At 38.2% G+C, this 18,488-nt stretch overlaps 1 protein-coding gene across 1 annotated transcript in view; it reads left to right on the forward strand.

The window, feature by feature from the left end:
- HEPHL1 (hephaestin like 1) overlaps positions 1-18,488 on the forward strand; it is an 87,589-nt gene that overhangs the window by 54,858 nt on the left and 14,243 nt on the right. Inside the window, exons 13-15 of the mRNA XM_059412792.1 lie at positions 1,317-1,456; positions 4,159-4,299; positions 7,651-7,757. Coding sequence (XP_059268775.1) covers positions 1,317-1,456; positions 4,159-4,299; positions 7,651-7,757 — 388 coding nt within the window. The remainder of the gene's footprint in view (positions 1-1,316; positions 1,457-4,158; positions 4,300-7,650; positions 7,758-18,488) is intronic.

Genomic DNA, 18,488 nt, shown 5'->3' on the forward strand with positions numbered 1-18,488 from the left:
GCCAGATGCGGGGCTTGATCCCAGGACCCTGGGATCATGACCTGAGCTGAAGGCAGAGGCTTAACTCACTGAGCCACCCAGGTGCCCCTGAATAAGATGTCTTTAAACAGCAACACACATAAAATAAGGATATTTATTAATCAGCCAATGAAAATATTGTAACCAGAGTTTTAAAGAAACTGGATTGGTTTGTTTGTTTGTTTTTTGGAAGGTTGGAGAGGTGGCTTTTCCTCTATCCTTCAGGTTCTTCTGGCTGGTCTAAGAATTAAATTGACATGAGAAAATCAAATTTATGTACACAGGGAGAATCCACATAAACATGAGAGATTCCAAACAGGCAAAACTCGATACATAAGGAGAAGGGGGAAGGAGTCTGGGACTTCCAAGGAAAGGAGAGCAATTCATAAGAAGATGAAAGAGAGTAAATGTTAGGTAAAGAAATGTTGGCTGGGCAACTCAGAAACAAGGAGGCAGAGAGAATTTTAGCAAACAGACTTTGCTAAATTCCTCCCTGACTCCCACCCCTAGTTCATATTATAATGTAGTTATAATGGGATTGGGTCCTCTACCTAAATACTTCTAGGCAGTTAGGGGGAAGGTCAGAGTTTTTCCTGGACCTTTTGGGTCTCGATTGTTTCCAGCTCAAAATAATCCACATGCCAAAATGGCATCTCTTAGGGGCATTCTTTGTGAACACCTACAAAACCCAACCTTGGATTTCCTCCAGGAGTCATGGTTCAGTATTCATTATCTCAGTGTTTGAGGTCACTTTCTAGAACACAATTCCTGTGAAGAACAAGAATCAACTATGCCTATATTTGTATGTGTGTATATGCACAATATACAACCCAGAGTCTGGCCTGAGGTCTTTAAAGTGGAAAAGTAGAACGCAGTGCAGAATGATACACATGAAATCTGAAGGAATTCAGGGTGATAGAGTGTGAGTGTGCACATGTGTCAGGCATGTGCATGTGTGTGAGGTTAGTTAGTCCCAACAAGCAACATGCCATCTTATGGGAGTCTCTAACTAAGGTTGGCCCCATGGAGCGTGCAACAGGACTCTGCAATGATGGTCCAAGAAGTAAGACCAGGGCCAGAGCTGGCCTGCTCCCATCAAAACCCTCTGAGGTGTTTTCAAGTGCAGATCCCTGGCCCCACTTCCAGAGAGCCTGTTGCAGAAGTCCAGCTCCACAGGGGGGTCCCGATGGCAGCCGGGTTTGGGAAACCCTGCTCCAGAGTACCCCTGAGTCACTCAGAAGCACTCAAGGGTTTTCTACCTCCTGGCAACTTTAATTTCTGATGTTTCTACTTTACAGACACGGAGATATATTTATGAACCACACTGAAAACTGGATTGGCTCTCAGTACAGGAAGGTGGTTTACAGAGAATATACTGATGGAGAATTTGTGGAGATCAAAGCCCGACCGCCACGAGAGAAACACCTGGAACTCCTGGGTATGGCATAGATTGCAGGCATGCACTGCCAGCCCCAAGAGTGGCCTGAGAAGGCACAGCAGGGACAGAGCAGCCTGACTGCATTGATCCAAGTGTGACATCTTCCTGTCTTCCCATTGTCAGGGAGCACACTCATTCAAAGAATAGTCAACCAGATGGCCAGATAACACGCAAACAGCCATCCATATCACCAGGGTTGTCTAACCAACATCTGTCACCCTCAAGTCCCTTTCTCATCCCTCTGCTAAGCCAGGACATTTTAACTTGGAATAATTTGATGCCTCAGAAGAGCAGGCAGAGTATTTGCATAATTTGATGCCTCAGAAGAGCAGGCAGAGTATTTGCATAATTTCTTCAAGGTCCTGGATTCTCCGTGCACAGAGCCATAAGAACACACCATAAAAACAATTCAACCCAAAGAGAAACCCCTTATACGAGAGGAACGCCAGGTGAAAAGCCTGGTTTGAGTTCAGAAGGCCCTGAACTTGGTCTTCTCAGGATCTCCTGGGCCTGTCTGAAATCCTGGGCTGCCTGACCTGGTGATTAGAACTCAAAGAGTTCTTCTTCCCTGCTTTCACCTGGGAGTTGCCAAACCTGACCCCATCACAAAGATGAGATCTTTTGGCTGAGGGCTAATCTAGAAGAGTCTCTGAAATCCATCCCCCCCCCCTTTTTTTTTTCTGTTCTCAATTTTAAATGCACAAGGTGACATATAAATAGTATGGCTTTACACAGTACTTTTTTTTTTTTTAAAGATTTATTTATTTATTATTTAATTGACAGACAGAGATCACAAGTAGACAGAGAGGCAGGCAGAGAGAGAGGAGGAAGCAGGCTCCCTGCTGAGCAGAGACCATGATGCAGGGCTTGATCCCAGGACCCTGGGATCATGACCTGAGCCGAAGGCAGAGGCTTTAACCCACTGAGCCACCCAGGCACCCCCACAGTACTTCTTAATATTTAAAAAGGCACCAAGATAGCTAGCTTGATAAATTATTACATGCCCCACCCATCTTCTCCACACCCTGTCTATCAACAGTGGCATGGGAGCTTTTTTGTGACACTGAAGAGTCAGCTGCAGTGATAACATTTCTTCCTTGGAGCTGTGTATGTCGAATGAGCTCCAGGAAAAAAGCTCACTGGTCCTGCCAACAAGAGCAGGTTGCCTCTCAAAAAGTCCCAGTTGGGGTCTGCTCAGTAAAATGACACAAAGCAGTGACACCATCAGGGGCAAGCCCAGCAGTGCTTCCCCCAGAAGAGCGTGAGGCCCAACTGCTCATTTTCTGCAGGTCAGGGACAGGCCTGTGCCCCTGAAGTTCCAAAGGGCACAGGGCAGGCAGCCCTTTGTTTCTTAGGCTCCCGGTGACCTATCAGGCCCCAAATCAGAAGACATTCACTCTCACCAGTACAGCAGGCCATGTGGAATGAAAGCAGTAATTAATGACAACTAATGATTTTAAATCATGCATACACTTTCCCCTCTCTGGAACTATACTCAACTTCGCAGTTTAAAAAACATGCATTTCTTTTCTAGCTTTAGCATGAAAAACAAAATAGCGTTTTTTTCAGACACTTCCTGATTCATACTAAATGTTTTCTCCCAAAGGTAAAAATAGTCCAACAAAATTCCTGATTTATTTAGGACTCTAGTGGTCTTCTCAGAAAAGCAACTAAAATGATGGGTTGAATTGGTGAAGAGTGGATGGGTGCAGTCAGACCCCCTACCGTGAACGTAGCTCTCTATGAAAGTAGAATCCTAGGAACACCCAAGGATGCAAAGAAATCCCCAAGGGCCATAGGATCAGGTCTGAAGTGATTCCAAAATGGGATTCTGTTAACATCGTCCTTGAAGCGATGCCACATGAAGAGGCTGGTGTGTATGGCGCTCTGTTACTGTGGGGCAGGCGCTGAGAAAACTGCTTTTGTGCTAGAGAGGCCCCTAGTATAGGCAAGGGGCATTGAAGGCACATGCCTTTCTGGCAAGGGTGTGGGCCTATTTCTGTTGGCACGCAGGCTGGCTGCTTCCAACAGAAGCGTACACGTGGGATTGCTGGAGAGAGCATGTCTCATCAAGGTATCCAAGTGGTGTTGGACATGCATGAGTGAAATCATTGTATTGATCATAAATCAGTACATAGGTGTTTCAATTTTGGTCTTACCTTCAAATCTCTTTCATATACAATATTTCATTGGATTCTCATTATAGTTTTTATTATTGATATATCCACTTACCAGATAATGAGCAATTTTGGACTTGCCAAAGGTTACATACAGAAGGATTACAATGGAAAGTCACCATATCATGTGGATATGGCTTTTCCTGGAGACCGTCTCTGCAGCAGTAAAAATTTCTGTATTTATTGAGCACTTACTGTGTTTCAGTGCCCTGAAATAATTTATTATTTCATTTAATCCTTACTATATCTTTATGAGAAAGGTGATATTAAACCCATTTCATGGATGAGGAAATTGAGTCAGGCAGGTCACTTAAGCAAGGTCTCTCAAATAAGTGAAGGAAGCGGGATTTGAACCCAGGTTGATCCGACTGCCAAACCCTACATGAGTATTTCATATGACATATATTGCCCTCTAAAGGAAGAAGCTACGGTTAGCTTTATTTTGCTAAAAACTAACTGCATATATATTCCTTCAGTGTTGAAAAGAGCAACGATAACGCTCACAGGCTTGTGCTTTGCCTTTAGGCCCAATGATTCATGCTGAGGTGGGCGACTCCATCCTGATCATATTTAAGAACAAAGCCAACCGTCCCTACTCCATCTCAGCCCAAGGTATTGCAGACATGGAGAGCGGAAAGCAGCTCCAAGCATCTGTCACAAAGCCAGGTAAGTTACATGGGAGATCTGCTCCATGCTGATAAGGACACTGGACTCAACTCTCTTCTGAACTTTTCTGATCTTTGAAAGCTCTTGGAAGGCTCATCTTAATGCCAACATGTTTCAGTCATCACATAGTCACTCTTAATACAGGATCATCAGTCATCTAATGACCAAGTAGTTATGCTGTTTCTAGGCATCCATTAGGGACCTAAATGCGTAGTAAGACATAATAATAGCTGATACATATTGAATGTCATCTTTTGCCAGGTGCTACGCTATATTTAAAAAAAAAAATTCATTTTCCTTATAATAGCCCAACAAGGTACACACTAACATATGTCATTGACTTTGATACCTTTGATTAGAATATCCATCATTATTTTTATCTGTTACTAAAAAAAAAAAAAAAAAAGAACACATGGTCAATTAGACCTTAGCATGCCACTGATCGAAAGATGCATCTTGATTTGAGTTATGTTAAAATGTAAAAAATGCACATCCTACAATTGAGGGAAATATTATATTGTTATGTCCATTTAACAGATGACTGAAGAACAGAGGGGTAAAGAACTTGACCGGATCATACATTAGTAACAGTGAAACTGTTTGTTGGACAGTCAGTTTGTTGGACTTAGAACCTCTGCTCTTAGCCATACGTTTCTTTTGAGTTGCTTAAAATGAATTCGGAAGAAAAAAAGACAAACAAGATGAACCATTTTAGTAGTAATGCAGATTATGCCTAATGAAATTCTAAGTGGTGAAGAGTTTCAAGAATGTATCTGGGAATGTTTACAAAAGTTTCAGAGAAGGAAAATCCATAAAGATTGATTGATGATTGATTGATTGATTCAGAGCAAATAAAGTAGTAGTTAGGGAAAGATTTCTAAAAGAGGTGGAACTCTACCTGGGTTTTAAAATATATACTGAAGGGAGAGAAGGTCTCACACTTTAAAGAGCTTCCCGTAACATTTACACAGTTGAAATGTGGTTGTAGTAAATGTCAAGATCCTCTGTGACCTTCAGTTATGAAATTGAGAGCAATCATAAGAATAATTAGAGGGGAATTATATTCCATTTTACTTCTCATATATATATATATATATATATATATATATAATACTAAATACTATAGTAATTGCAATAAAGGTCATATAAACCTGTAAAATGTTAAAGATGCATAGAAGGAAGAAGAGAAAACAATCTAATGCATCATGAGAAAAAATTAGCAAGATATTCCTATAAGGATGGGGTTGAGGAAAAGAAATCTTCACTGGCCACAATTCCAACCTCTCTTGCTGCTCCACACCCCACACTTCCCCCAATTCCTAAATCTGTCTTTTGCTGCTTCAAGAAATCTCTCATGAATATTCTAAATGTCTGTCTATAGGGAGATACGCAAACACATTTTGGACTATCCCTCTGATGAACTATTACACAGCCATTAAATGATGTTTAAGAAGGTTTTAATGAGGAAAAACTTGTAGTATCATGTTAAGCAAAATACAGGTATAGAACAAAGGTTAAAAAGGAAATAAACCAAAATGTTCATAATGGTTGCATCTTTAAGATAGTATTTTAAGTAATAGGGTGATGCTTATTCTACACCTTCACCTTGTTTGTACTTTCTACATTTTCTGTATTGGGTGTCTCACTTTTATGAAGAGGGAACTGGTTTTAGTTGGGTCAAAAAAGCAACTAAAGTTATTCATTTTTGATGGCAAAAAGTGACTCAGGAGGGGGGAAGAAGGTGCCAGTCAGGCTTGGGGAAGGGCTCCGACAGGGCTGTGGGCCAGCTGGGGTGAGTCCTCACAGGCTGCTATGCCCTGATGGTGAGGACTGGTAAGGGACATAGTTCTTCTGTGCTGACTGGCCTTCTAAGTGTCCTTAATAGGGTTATGGGGGTAGAGGGAAGAAGAGAATCCCCACAAGGGTCTCTGTCTGACAAAGTTGAAAGACTTGGAAGAGCCCAGAGATGGGGGCGGGTAGGAGGAAGAAATTAATTTCTTGCACAAAATCCAGACAGGTTGGAGAATGGTTAATGCAGGCATTCATGAGATAAACAAAGCAATCCCTCTCAAATTTCTTCTCCTTTTCCTTCTTCTTTTTCATGCTGCCAGTCGACATACATGTCCTGAACATCTTCTTTTGTTTAGAACTGTGCTCCCCAGTGGGGTGAATAATGGATCATTCCAACTTTAATCACTCCCCTTAACCACTCGCTTTGAGGACGCTAAATATCAGTGGTTTTTCTTGCAATTAACAAGGCAGAGGGGCTATTATGAAAGGTAATGAAAACTAGACCCAAGGTTATATTGCTAACCTACCGGTGAATCAGCAAATATGGAGGAGTGACATACAAGCATCATTTTTGTTTTGCCTCGTGGCTTGCACTCATGTATAGGCTGTATGTCCAGATGGGGAGGGATGGGACCTAAACAGTTCAAAAAGAGATAGCTATTTTTATTTATTTATTTTTTTGATTAATTATTTTTATTAACATATAATGTATTATTTGCCCCAGGGGTACAGGTCTATGAATCGTCAGGTTTACACACGACACAGCACTCACCATAAAACATACCCTCTGCAATGTCCATAACCCAACCATCCTCTCCATAACTCCCTCCCCCAAGCAACCCTCAGTTTATTTTGTGAGATTAAGAGTCTCTTATGGGGGTGCCTGGGTGGCTCAGTGGGTTAAGCCTCTGCCTTCCGCTCAGGTCATGATCGCAGGGCCCTGGGATAGAGCCCCGCATCGGGCTCACTGCTCAACAGGGAGCCTGCTTCCCCTTCTCTCTCTCTGCCTGCCTCTCTGCCTACTCGTGATCTCTGTTTATCAAATAAATAAAATATTTTTTTAAAAAAGAATCTCTTATGGTTTGTCTCCCTCCTGATCTCATCTTGGTTAATTTTTCCTTCCCTACCCCTCAAACGCCCCACTCTGCCTCTCAAATTCCTCATATCAGGGAGATCATATGATAATTGTCTTTCTCTGACTGACTTATTTCAGTCAACATATTACCCTCTAGCTCCATCCACGTTGTTGCAAATGGCAAGATTTCATTTCCTTTGATGGCTGCATAGTATTCCAGTGTGTGTGTGTGTGTGTACACATCACAAGGAGATAGCACTTTAAATGTGGCTTTCATTTGAGACTTTTACAATGTGATTATCTTGCTAATGTATGTGAGTTTATTTGTGACTCCTCTGCAAGGTCACATCCCTGGGTCAGCCACAGGGGATGCATAGATGTGGTACCTGGAGTTCATTTGTTGTAGCATATGTATTAATGAACATTTATTAACTGCCTTCAATGCGAGGCACTAACCTAGGTATTGTATTTTATTTAATCTTCAGGAGAAATAAACACCTACAGGTGGAATGTCCCTAAAAGATCTGGTCCAGGACCAAATGACCCAAATTGTATTCCATCAGTTTACTATTCAACAGTAAACTTTGTGAAGGTAAGACTGAGAAAGAAACCAAAATGCTTTAAGTAATATGGCTTTAAATCAATTATTCAAGTTATCACAACTTGGGTGTAATGGTTGAGAGCAGAAATTTTGAACTATGGCCATGCACATTTGTTAACATTGTCTATGGTTGAGTTGAGTGGTATTAAGAAAACAAAATTCAAATGAGTAAATTTTAGAGGTCTCATTGGCTTTATTCAACAATTCATGATTTGGGCAGCTTCCCTTCTACAGATAGGAAGGATCTTTGAAGAACTGTACAAAATGAAAGACTAGTATAGGCAGAAGGGGGCAACACAAGGAAGTTATTAGCGAAGAGTGGATTCTTTTTTTTTTTTTTAAGATTTTATTTATTTATTTGAGAGAGAGGCAGTGAGAGATACCATGAGCGAGGAGAAGGTCAGAGGGAGAAGCAGACTCCGCATGGAGCTGGGAGCCCTATGTGGGACTCGATCCCGGGACTCCAGGATCATGACCTGAGCCGAAGGCAGTCGTCCAACCAACTGAGCCACCCAGGCGCCCCCTTGAAGAGTAGATTCTTTATGGCAGGGTCACCTTCCTTTAAGGGATAGCAGGGGTCTGTCAAGCAGATTACCTCACTAGTGCTAGTGATTGACTAGTTTAAGATTCTGTTCCTGGGAGAGATTGAAACTGGAATTAACCTAGGAAGTAAGTCTTGGTTTGGTGATATGGGTTTAGCACAAGTGACTCCATTACGTACCTGTTGTCTTTTTTTTTTTAATATTTTATTTATTTATTTGACAGAAAGAGATCATAAGCAGGCAGAAAGGCAGGCAGAGAGAGAGGAGGAAGCAGGCTCCCCGCTGAGCAGAGAGTCCGATGCGGGGCTCGATCCCAGGACCCTGGGACTGTGATCTGAGCCGAAGGCAGAGGCCTTAACCCACTAAGCCACCCAGGCACCCCTGTTATGATGCTTTTTGTTGAATCTCTGTGGTATTCATAGGTCACAGATTCAGGTTTACATTTCTTAAGTTGGTCATTCTCTTCATTCTTTTTTCAATGTTCCAGTCTTTGCAAGACCATTTGCTCATTTAGCAGCTATGAACATGCATTTCAAGCTTTTGAAGGAATACAGTGCACCGGGGAGACTACTGTGATGATTATAAGCAGAACAATCCCCACTTTCTGGTGTGCACTTTGGAGCCAGGATCCCCAAGGCAAACCAATCAAAATAAAATAAGTCAAAGAAAGGCCAGGTTGAAGGAGTCACTTTCTAAAGCCAAGTGGCTTATTCAGTGGTTTTGTGTATCTGAGTTTCAACTTCCCAAGAAATGCTATCCAGGTGCAAGTGGTGGTGGCCACAGCACAAACATCTCCTTGTTCAGCTAAAAGGTAATAAAAGGCTATCCTATGATCCAGGACAACTTTGGCCTTGCAAAGATGGGGACTGCTCGTGAGATCTTTTTGTGATTGGGGCTGATCTGATTCAGATAATCAGAAGAATGTAGGGGGGCAAATGTGCTATGATTTGTATCTGCATTTGTGTTTAACTGAACAAAGTACAGTCATAACTAGAGAAAGGAAAAACAAAACATGGATATTCTGACCATAAAAGTTGGACTTTGTAAGTGATTCCTAAGTGGTGGTGGTGGGGATCAATTAAGAATAGAAGAAAAACTGGTCACAGGGTCTTTAGCATCATAGTCTTTGATGACAAATCCAGCAGTCTGAAACCTTAACCCCACCTTAACAAGGGCCTGGAAGATATAGATGATGGTGTTATCTTTCCAGACCAATGCCAGGGTAAAGGAAAGAAAGAGAAGGAAGAGTTTCATGTTTAGTTAAAGTACGAAGCTTTGATGTGGTATCTTGGATGGAAACAGTCTACCTCAACATAGGCTATTTCTTTTCCTAGTCAATTTGATTTGGAAATCTCCAGCGTTTGTACAGAACCAGATGATAGGTAGAGCCTTCTTCAGCTCAGTAGTTAGGAACACTTGATAAGCACTTCCTCTGAGCCTCAGTCTTACAAAAATATCAGAGTACAATAATAACTCTCTGTGAATAATTAAAGACTTTAACATTATCCATGGTTAAAGGTATAATGAGAGTTCATTATCATGGAATTCACAAGGAAATTTGGTTATTTCTGTAACATACAACATTTAAAAAATAATAATTGGAATTATACTGATAACATGATATTAAGATGTATCAAATTTCTAGGAATTTTACACAATTTCTAGAACATTTATAATATGTATCTGTACACATATAATATAAAGAAGGCTTAACATTACTTCTTATTTCATAATGTTTCCCATGTGATTTAATGTATCAAATTAGTGCAACATCTCTCTTCTAATAAGGAGAGAGGGCAAATCTTTTTTTTTTTCTTCAAAGATCTATTTATTTACTTGAGAGTGAGAGAGGGTGAAAGGGGAGGGGCAGAGGGAGAACCCCAAGCAGACTCCCCACTGAGTGTGGAGCCTGATGCATGGCTCAGTCTCATGACCCTGAGATCACAACATGACCCACAACCGAGAGTCAGATGCTCAACTGACTGAGCCACCCAGGTGTCCCAAGAACAAATCTTTTGAAATATTCCAGGGACCCTCTCAAAATATCTTAAAAGTTGGTTCATGGCCAAAAAGACTCCATTTAAAATTTGACTCAGAGAAAGTTTCTCAAAAATATCAAAAGGTTGGGGCGCCTGGGTGGCTCAGTGGATTAAGCCGCTGCCTTCGGCTCAGGTCATGATCTCAGTGTCCTGGGATCGAGCCCCGCATCGGGCTCTTTGCTCAGCGGGAGCCTGCTTCTCTCTCTCTCTGCCTGACTCTCCGCCTACTTGTGATTTCTCTCTCTGTCAAATAAATAATAAATAAAATCTTTAAAAAAAAAAATATCAAAAGGTTAATTCTTGGCCAGGGGCTCCTGGGTGGCTCTGTTGTTCAGCGTCTGCCCTCAGCTCAACTCATGATCTCAGGTTCTCAGGATCAAGCCCCATGTCAGGCTCCCTGCTAGACAGGAAGCCTGCTTCTCCCTCCACTCCCCCTGCTTGTGTCTCCTCTCTCGGTGTCTCTCTTTCTGTCAAATAAATAAATAAAATCTTAAAAAAAAAAAAAAAAACTTGGCTAAATAGGATCATAGTTTGCTGTGAAACAGTAAGTAGTTATCCATGTAACCAGAGTCATAAGTCTTCACAAGGCAAATACAGAATGCTAAATAGTTCTAAGAAAATCTTAGCTCTTTTAGTAGAGAAGACTCAGTTCTCTCACATAATCAAGGACTTGATAAAGACAACATTAAATACAAAATATTATTTTGGTAAAACAGAATCTTTGTTTTCTAGGCATATTACTTCAAAGGTAAAACACATACACACACAACCATTACTATTGTTTATCAAGAGCAAACCAGTCATCCAAGAAAACTTTGTCTTTTTAACAGAGAGGAAACCAAATTCTAACTTCATACCAGTGTATTTTTTTTTAAGTGTGATTAACATACTATTAGTTATAGGGTACAATATATTGACTCAACAATTCTATGTATCACTCAGCACTCACCACAATAAGTATTATTCACCACCTGTCACCCTACAACATTATTACAACACTATTGTAATAATGTTTGTGATAATATGTATGTAACATTTCCTATGCTGTATTCTTAATCTCCTAGGTTTATTTATTCTATAATTGGAATTTAGTTCCTCATAATCTCCTTCATCTAGTTCACCCAACCTCCCCATTGCCTCTCTGACAACTACCAGTTTGTTTTCTGTATTTAAGGGTCTCAGTTTTTGTTTATTTGCTTATTTGTTCTTTGTTTCTTTCTCCGTTCATTTGTTTTGTTTTTTAGATATTTTTTCTTACTTTCTAGAAGTGAAATCATATGATATTTTAATTTCTCTGACATATTTTTCTTAGCATATTACCCTCCAGTTTCATCCATGTTGTCATAAATGATATGGTCTCACAAATCCTTTTTAAAGGCCTAGATGTGTGTGTGTGTGTGTGTGTGTGTGTGTGTATGTGTGTATTCTTCTTTATCTTCATAATCCATTCATCTATAAATAGGCACTTGGGTTGCTTTCAAATCTTGATTATCATGAATATGATGCAATAAACATAAGGGTGTATATATCTTTTTGATACCCAGTAGTGGAATTACTGGAACATATGGCATTTTTGGTTTTAATTATGAGGAACCTCCTTACTGTTTTCCACAGTGGCTGCACTAATTTACATTCCCACCAATGGTGCAAGAGGGTTCCTATTTCTCCACATCCTCACCAACACTTGTCATTTCTTATCTTTTTGATTCTAGCCCTTCTGACAGTTGTAAGATATCTCATCGTCGTTTTGATTTGCATTTCCTTGATGACTAGTGATTTTGAGCATCTTTCATGTGTCTGTAGTCCATCTGTGTATCTTCTTTGGAAAAATGTCTACTCAAATCCTCTGCACATTTTTAAATTTGATTATTTGCTTTTTGGTGTTGAGTTAAGTTCCTTATATATTTTTAATATTAACTCATTATTAAAGATAATTTGGAAATATCTTCTCCCATTTAGTAGGTTGCCTTTTCATTTTGTTATTGGTTTCATTGAGTGTATAAAACTTTTTATTTTGGTGTAATTCCAATTTTTTATTTTTTGCTTTTGTTCCCCTTACCTGAGAGATATACCTAGAAAAATGTGCTATGGCAGATGTCAGAGATTTTACTGCCTGTGCTCTCTTTAAGGATTTTTATGGGTTTATCTCACATTTAGGTCTTTAATCCATTTCAGTTCATTTTTGTGTGTGGTGTAAGAATGTGTTCCGGTTTTATTCTTTTGCATGTAGCTGTTTGGTTTTCCCAACACCATTTATTGAAGAGACTGTCTTTTCCTCATTGTACATTTTTCCCTCCTTTATCATAGATTAATTGATCATAAGTTTATTTCTAGTCTCTCTATTCTGTTCTATTGATCTATGTCTCTATTTCTGTGCCAATATCATACTAGTTTGATTACTACAGCCTTGTAATATAGCGTGAAATCTGGGATTGTGATATCTACAGTTTTGTTCTTTCTCAACATTGCTTTGATTTGTAGTATTTTGTGGTTACATACAGTTTTTAGTTCATTTGTACTAGTTCTGTAAAAAAAATGCCATTAATATTTTGATAGAGATTGTGTTGAATCTGTAGATTAGTTTGGGTAGTATAGACATTTTAACAATATTTATTCTTCTAATCCATGAGCATCGAATACCTTTCCAGTTGTGTCATCCCTGGTTTCCTTCATCAGTGCTTTATAGTTTTCAGAGTACAGATCTTACACATCCTTGGTTAAATTTATTCCTAAATATTTTGCTCTTTTTTGATACAATTGTAAATGGGATTATTTTCTTAATTTCTCTTTCTACTACTTCATTATTAATGTATATATATGCACCAGTTTTCTGTATATTAACTTTGCTTTCTGCAACTTTGCTGAATTCGTTTATCAGTTCTAATAGTTCTTTGGTGGAGCCTTTAGGGTTTCCTATATGTAACATCATGTGATCTATAAATAGCGACAATTGTAATTCTTCCTTATCAATTTGAGTGCTTTTTATTTCTTCTTCTCATCTCATTGCTATGGCCAGGGCTTCTGGTACTATGTTGAGTAGAAATGGTGAGAATGGATTTTTTTTTTTTTTTGTCTTGTTCATGATGTTAGTTTCATGAACTAACTCTGAACTTTTTTCAGAGTTTTTATCATAAATGAATGTTGAATATTGTCAAATGCTTTTTCTGCATCTATTGAGATGATTATGTGGTTTTTATCCTTTCTCTTATAATATGATATATCACATTGATTGATTTGCAAATATTGAACTATCCTTGTATTCCTGGAGTAAATCCTGCTTGATTGTGGGGAATGATTTTAACTTTAATGTTGAATTCTGTTTGCTAACATGTTGTTAAGGATTTTTATATCCATGTTCATCAGAGATATAGGGATATAGGTTTTTGTTTTGTTTTGCTTTATTTTATAGTGTCTTTGTCTGGTTTTGGCATCAGGAGAACATACAGATCTTGTCCACTTATGAACCCATGGCAGCCTCAGGCAGGCACCTCAACAGCACAGGGACAAACCCTCCACTGTGCATCCATAGCAGACAAAGCAGATCCTTGCAGCTTACTTCTTTGAGGGCAGACACATTTCTGCCACAACAGCACAGGGCACACAGCCCACATAGGAGACACTCCTGTATCACCTGGTTCTGGTGACCAGGGTATGCTACAGGACCTCTTCTACAAAGGCCACTACTTTCAAGAGCAGGGATGTGGTTGGCCTCCCTACTACATAGAAACACACAGTGTTAGACAAAATGAAGAGACAGAGAAATATGGGCCAAATGAAAGAATAAGACACAATCACAGCAAAAGAGCTAAATGAAATGAGATAAGCAATATGCCTAATAAAGAATTCAAACTAATGGTCATAAAGATACTGGATTTAAGAGCAGATGAACTCAATGAATACTTCAACAAAGAGATAGAAAATAAAAAAGGATCCAGTCAGCAATGAAGTATTCAATAACTGAAATTTTAAAAAATATATATATACACACTACAGGGAATCAACAACAGATTACAGGATACAGAAGAATGGGTCAGTGATCTGGAGGACAGAGAATGGAAAGCAACCAAGCAGAAAAATTTTTTAAAGAATAAAAAGAATAGTAAAAATAAGGATATGTTAAGGAAACCCAACGATATCAAACATGATACTACTCACATTATAAGGATCTCAGGGAAAAAAGAGAAAGGGGAGCTGAAAATTTAATTGAAGAAATAATAGCTGAAAACTTCCTAAATCTAGGGAAGAAAACGGACATCCTGAACTAAAAAGCACAGAAGCTTCTAGTAAGATAAGGAAGTCCACAGCAAGACACATAATAATTAAAATGGCAAAAGTAATGATAAAGAGGGGATTTTAAAAGCATCAAGAGAAAAGAAAATAGTTACATACAAGGGAAATTCTATAAGGCTCTCACCTGGTTTTTCAGCAGAAACTTCCCAGCCCAGAAGAGAGTGGCATGATATATTCAAAGTGATAAAAGGAAAAAAACCTGCAACTAAGAATACACTACCTAGAAAAGTTATCATTCACAGTAGAAGGAGAGATAAAGTGTTTCCCAGACAAACAAAAGTTAAGAAGTTTATCACCATTATACAAGCTTTAGGAGAAATGTTGAAGGAAATTCCTTGAATGAAAAGAAAAGGCATAACCAGAGGAAAACTCTGAAAGGAAAGACTTTCACAGGTAAAAGCAAACATATATTATAGGTAGTAGATTAATCACTTATAAAGTCAGTGTGAAGATTAAAACAGAGAAGTAGCAAAATTGATTATATCTCCAAAATTTAGCCAAAGGAAACACAAATGAAAAAGCTGCAAAATACGAAATCATATACATTATATATGGAAGGCAGTAGAAATATATTGCTTTTAGAATATGTCTGAATTTAAGCAACCATCAACAACATAAACTGCTATGTACATAAGATATCATATATAAATGTAATGGTAACCACAAATAAAAAACCTATAATTGATTTAAAAAATGTAGAGAAAGGAATCCAAACAACACCAAAGAAAGCCATCAAACTATAAGGGACTGTAGTAAGTGGCAAAGAAGGTCATTACACAATGATAGAGGAAACAATCCAACAAGAGGATAAAATAAATATTTATGCACTGAACATAGAGTACCTAAATAAATAAAGTAACAGACATAAAAAGAGAAATTGACATAATACAATAAGAGTAGGGGACTCTAGTACCCCACTTACATCGGTGGATAGATCACCCAGACAGAAGATCAACAAGGAAATGGTGGATTTGAACAACAAACACATTAGACCAGCTTGAACTAACAGATATGTACAGAACATTTCAAACCCAAACAGCAGAATACACATTCTTTTCAAGTGCACATGGAACATTCTCCAGGACAGATCACATGTTAGGACACAAAACATGTCTCAATAAATTTAAGAAGATCGAAATCATATCAAGCATCCTTTCTGACCACAACTATATGAAACTAGGAGTCAAGTACAAGAAAAAAATCCTGAAAAGAATGAAATTACATTGAGGCTAAAAATATAATACCAGGGGCGCCTGGGTGGCTCAGTGGATTGGGCCGCTGCCTTCGGCTCGGGTCATGGTCTCGGTGTCCTGGGATCGAGCCCCGCATCGGGCTCTCTGCTCGGCTGGGGGCCTGCTTCCCCTTCTCTCTCTCTGCCTAGCTCTCTGCCTACTTGTGATCTCTCTCTGTCAAATAAATGAATAAAATATTAAAAAAAAAAAAATATATATATATAATACCAAACAATAAATGAGTTAATCAAGAAGTCAAAGAGGAAATACAAAAAATAAATGGAGACAAATGAAAATGAAGTTACAATGGCCCAAAATCTTTGGGATGCAGCCATAGCAGTTTTAAGAGGGAAGTTTATAGCAATACCTCAAGAAGCAAGAAAAACCTCAAATAATTTAGCCTTACCCCTAAAGGAACTAGAAAAAGAACAATGACCAACATTAGTAGAAGAAAGGAAATAATGCAGATCAGAGTAGAAATAAGTGAACTAGAGACTAAAAGAAAAATAAATAAACAGAAAAGATCAATGAAGCCTGGAGCTGGTTCTTTGAAAAGATTGACAAAATTGATAAACCTTTTGCCAGACATATTAAGAGAAAAAGAGAGAGGACTCAAATAAAATCAGAAATGAAAAAAGAGAAATAACAACTGACATCACAGAGATATAAAAGATTATAGGAGAATATTATGAAAAATTACTGGAAAAATTGGACAACCTAGAAGAAATGGATAAATTCCTAGAAATATATAATCTTCCAAAACTGAATCAGAAAAATAGGAAATTTTAACAGACCAGTTGCTGGCAATGAAATTAAATCTGTAATCAAAACACTCCCAACAAACTAAAGTCTGTGACTTCACATGTGAATTCTATGATACATTTAAATGAGAATTAATATCTATTCTTCTCAAACTATTCCAAAAATATAAGAGGAAGGAAAACTTCCAAACTCATTCTACAAGGTCAGCATTACCCATATATTGTGTACTTTTGATATTAAATTTTTTTTTACTTAAATTTATTATAGTCTGAGCCAGCTTGACTCACATAAAATTTCTTTCCCAAGACTCCCTTCTACAAACCTTCTACAACTTCGTTTTTTACGTCTAAATTTTGTTCTTTGCTCTTCCTCTTCCTTATTCTGAAATAATCAGACTCACTCTAGGACAAGATTACTTTCTTTTCCCTCAATAAAAATGCATCTCCATTTCTCATACCTTCTTTTACCAAAAACACACAGCCTAGTTTCCTTACAAACAGAGTCATTTCCCTTATTGTTTCTAGTAGCTCGAATATATTGAATTTTTAACCATTAATCACCATAATTTCTAGTGAAAATAAAAAAGCAAACAATTGTTAACTGTCTTTTATACTAGCATTCCGTGGTTTGACAAATTTATAAATGCATTTCAAAATTTATAGAAATATATTCTACCTCATAGTAAATTTTTCAATGGAGCATACAACTTGTTTATTAATAAACCCAAATATCTTAAGTTTCTTGTTCATAAGAAGTAAAAAAAGTAAGTAAACCCATGTTCAGTAATTAGAATTTCTGTATTTTATCTGGAAATGATCTAGATATTAAGTTATTATTCATCATTTCATTTCACTTAGCAAAACTCTAAAGTTTTAAGTTATCAGAAAGATGTGAGGAGACTATTTAAGTAGACATACCATAAAATACCACTATTGATTAAAGGTTCACCTAAATATCATCAGCATTTTTCAGAGTTAAAACAAACAGTCCTAAAATGTGTATGGAAACACAAAAGACCCTAAGTAGCCAAAGAATCTTGAAAAAGAAAAACAAAGCTGCCGGTACCACAATTCTGGACTTTGAATACTATTACAAAGCTGTAGTAATCAAGACACCATTGTACTGGCACAAAAAACAGATACATAGATCCATGGAACAGAATAAAAAACCCAGAAATGGATCCAGAACTACAAGGTCAACTAATCTTTGACAAAAAAGGAAAGAGTATCCAGTCGAAAAAAGACAGTCGCTTCAACAAATGGTGTTGAGAAAACTGGACAGCCACATGCAAAAGAATGAAACCTGACCACTTTCTTACATCATACACAAAATTAAATTCAAAAATGGATGAAAGACCTAAATGTGAGACTGGGAACCATCAAAATCCCAGAGAACACAGGCAGCAACCTCTTTGACATCATCCGTAGCAACTTCTTACTAGACAGGTCTCTGGAGGCAAGGGAAACAAAGGCAAAAATGAATTGCTGGGATTTCACCAAGATAAAAAGCTTTGGGGGGTACATGGATGACCTAGTTGGTTAAACATCTGACTCTTGATTTTGGCTCAGGTCATGATCTCAGGATTGTGAGATTGAGTCCCCCCATCAGTCTCCATGCTCAGTGTAGAATCTGCTTGAGATTCTTTCTCTCTCTCTCTTTCTCTCCATCCACCCATCCTCCTACTATCCTAAATAAATAAATAAATAAATAAATAAAATCTTTGTTTTCAAAAAGGCAAAGGAAACAACAGAACTAAAAGACAACCTACAGAATGGGAGAAAATGCAAATTCACATCTCTGATAAAGGGTTAGTACCCAAAATATATAAAAACTTACCTAAACCAACACCCAAAAAAC

This window comes from Mustela nigripes, chromosome 1, assembly GCF_022355385.1.
Source record: "Mustela nigripes isolate SB6536 chromosome 1, MUSNIG.SB6536, whole genome shotgun sequence".
Taxonomy (NCBI): Eukaryota; Metazoa; Chordata; class Mammalia; order Carnivora; family Mustelidae; genus Mustela; species Mustela nigripes.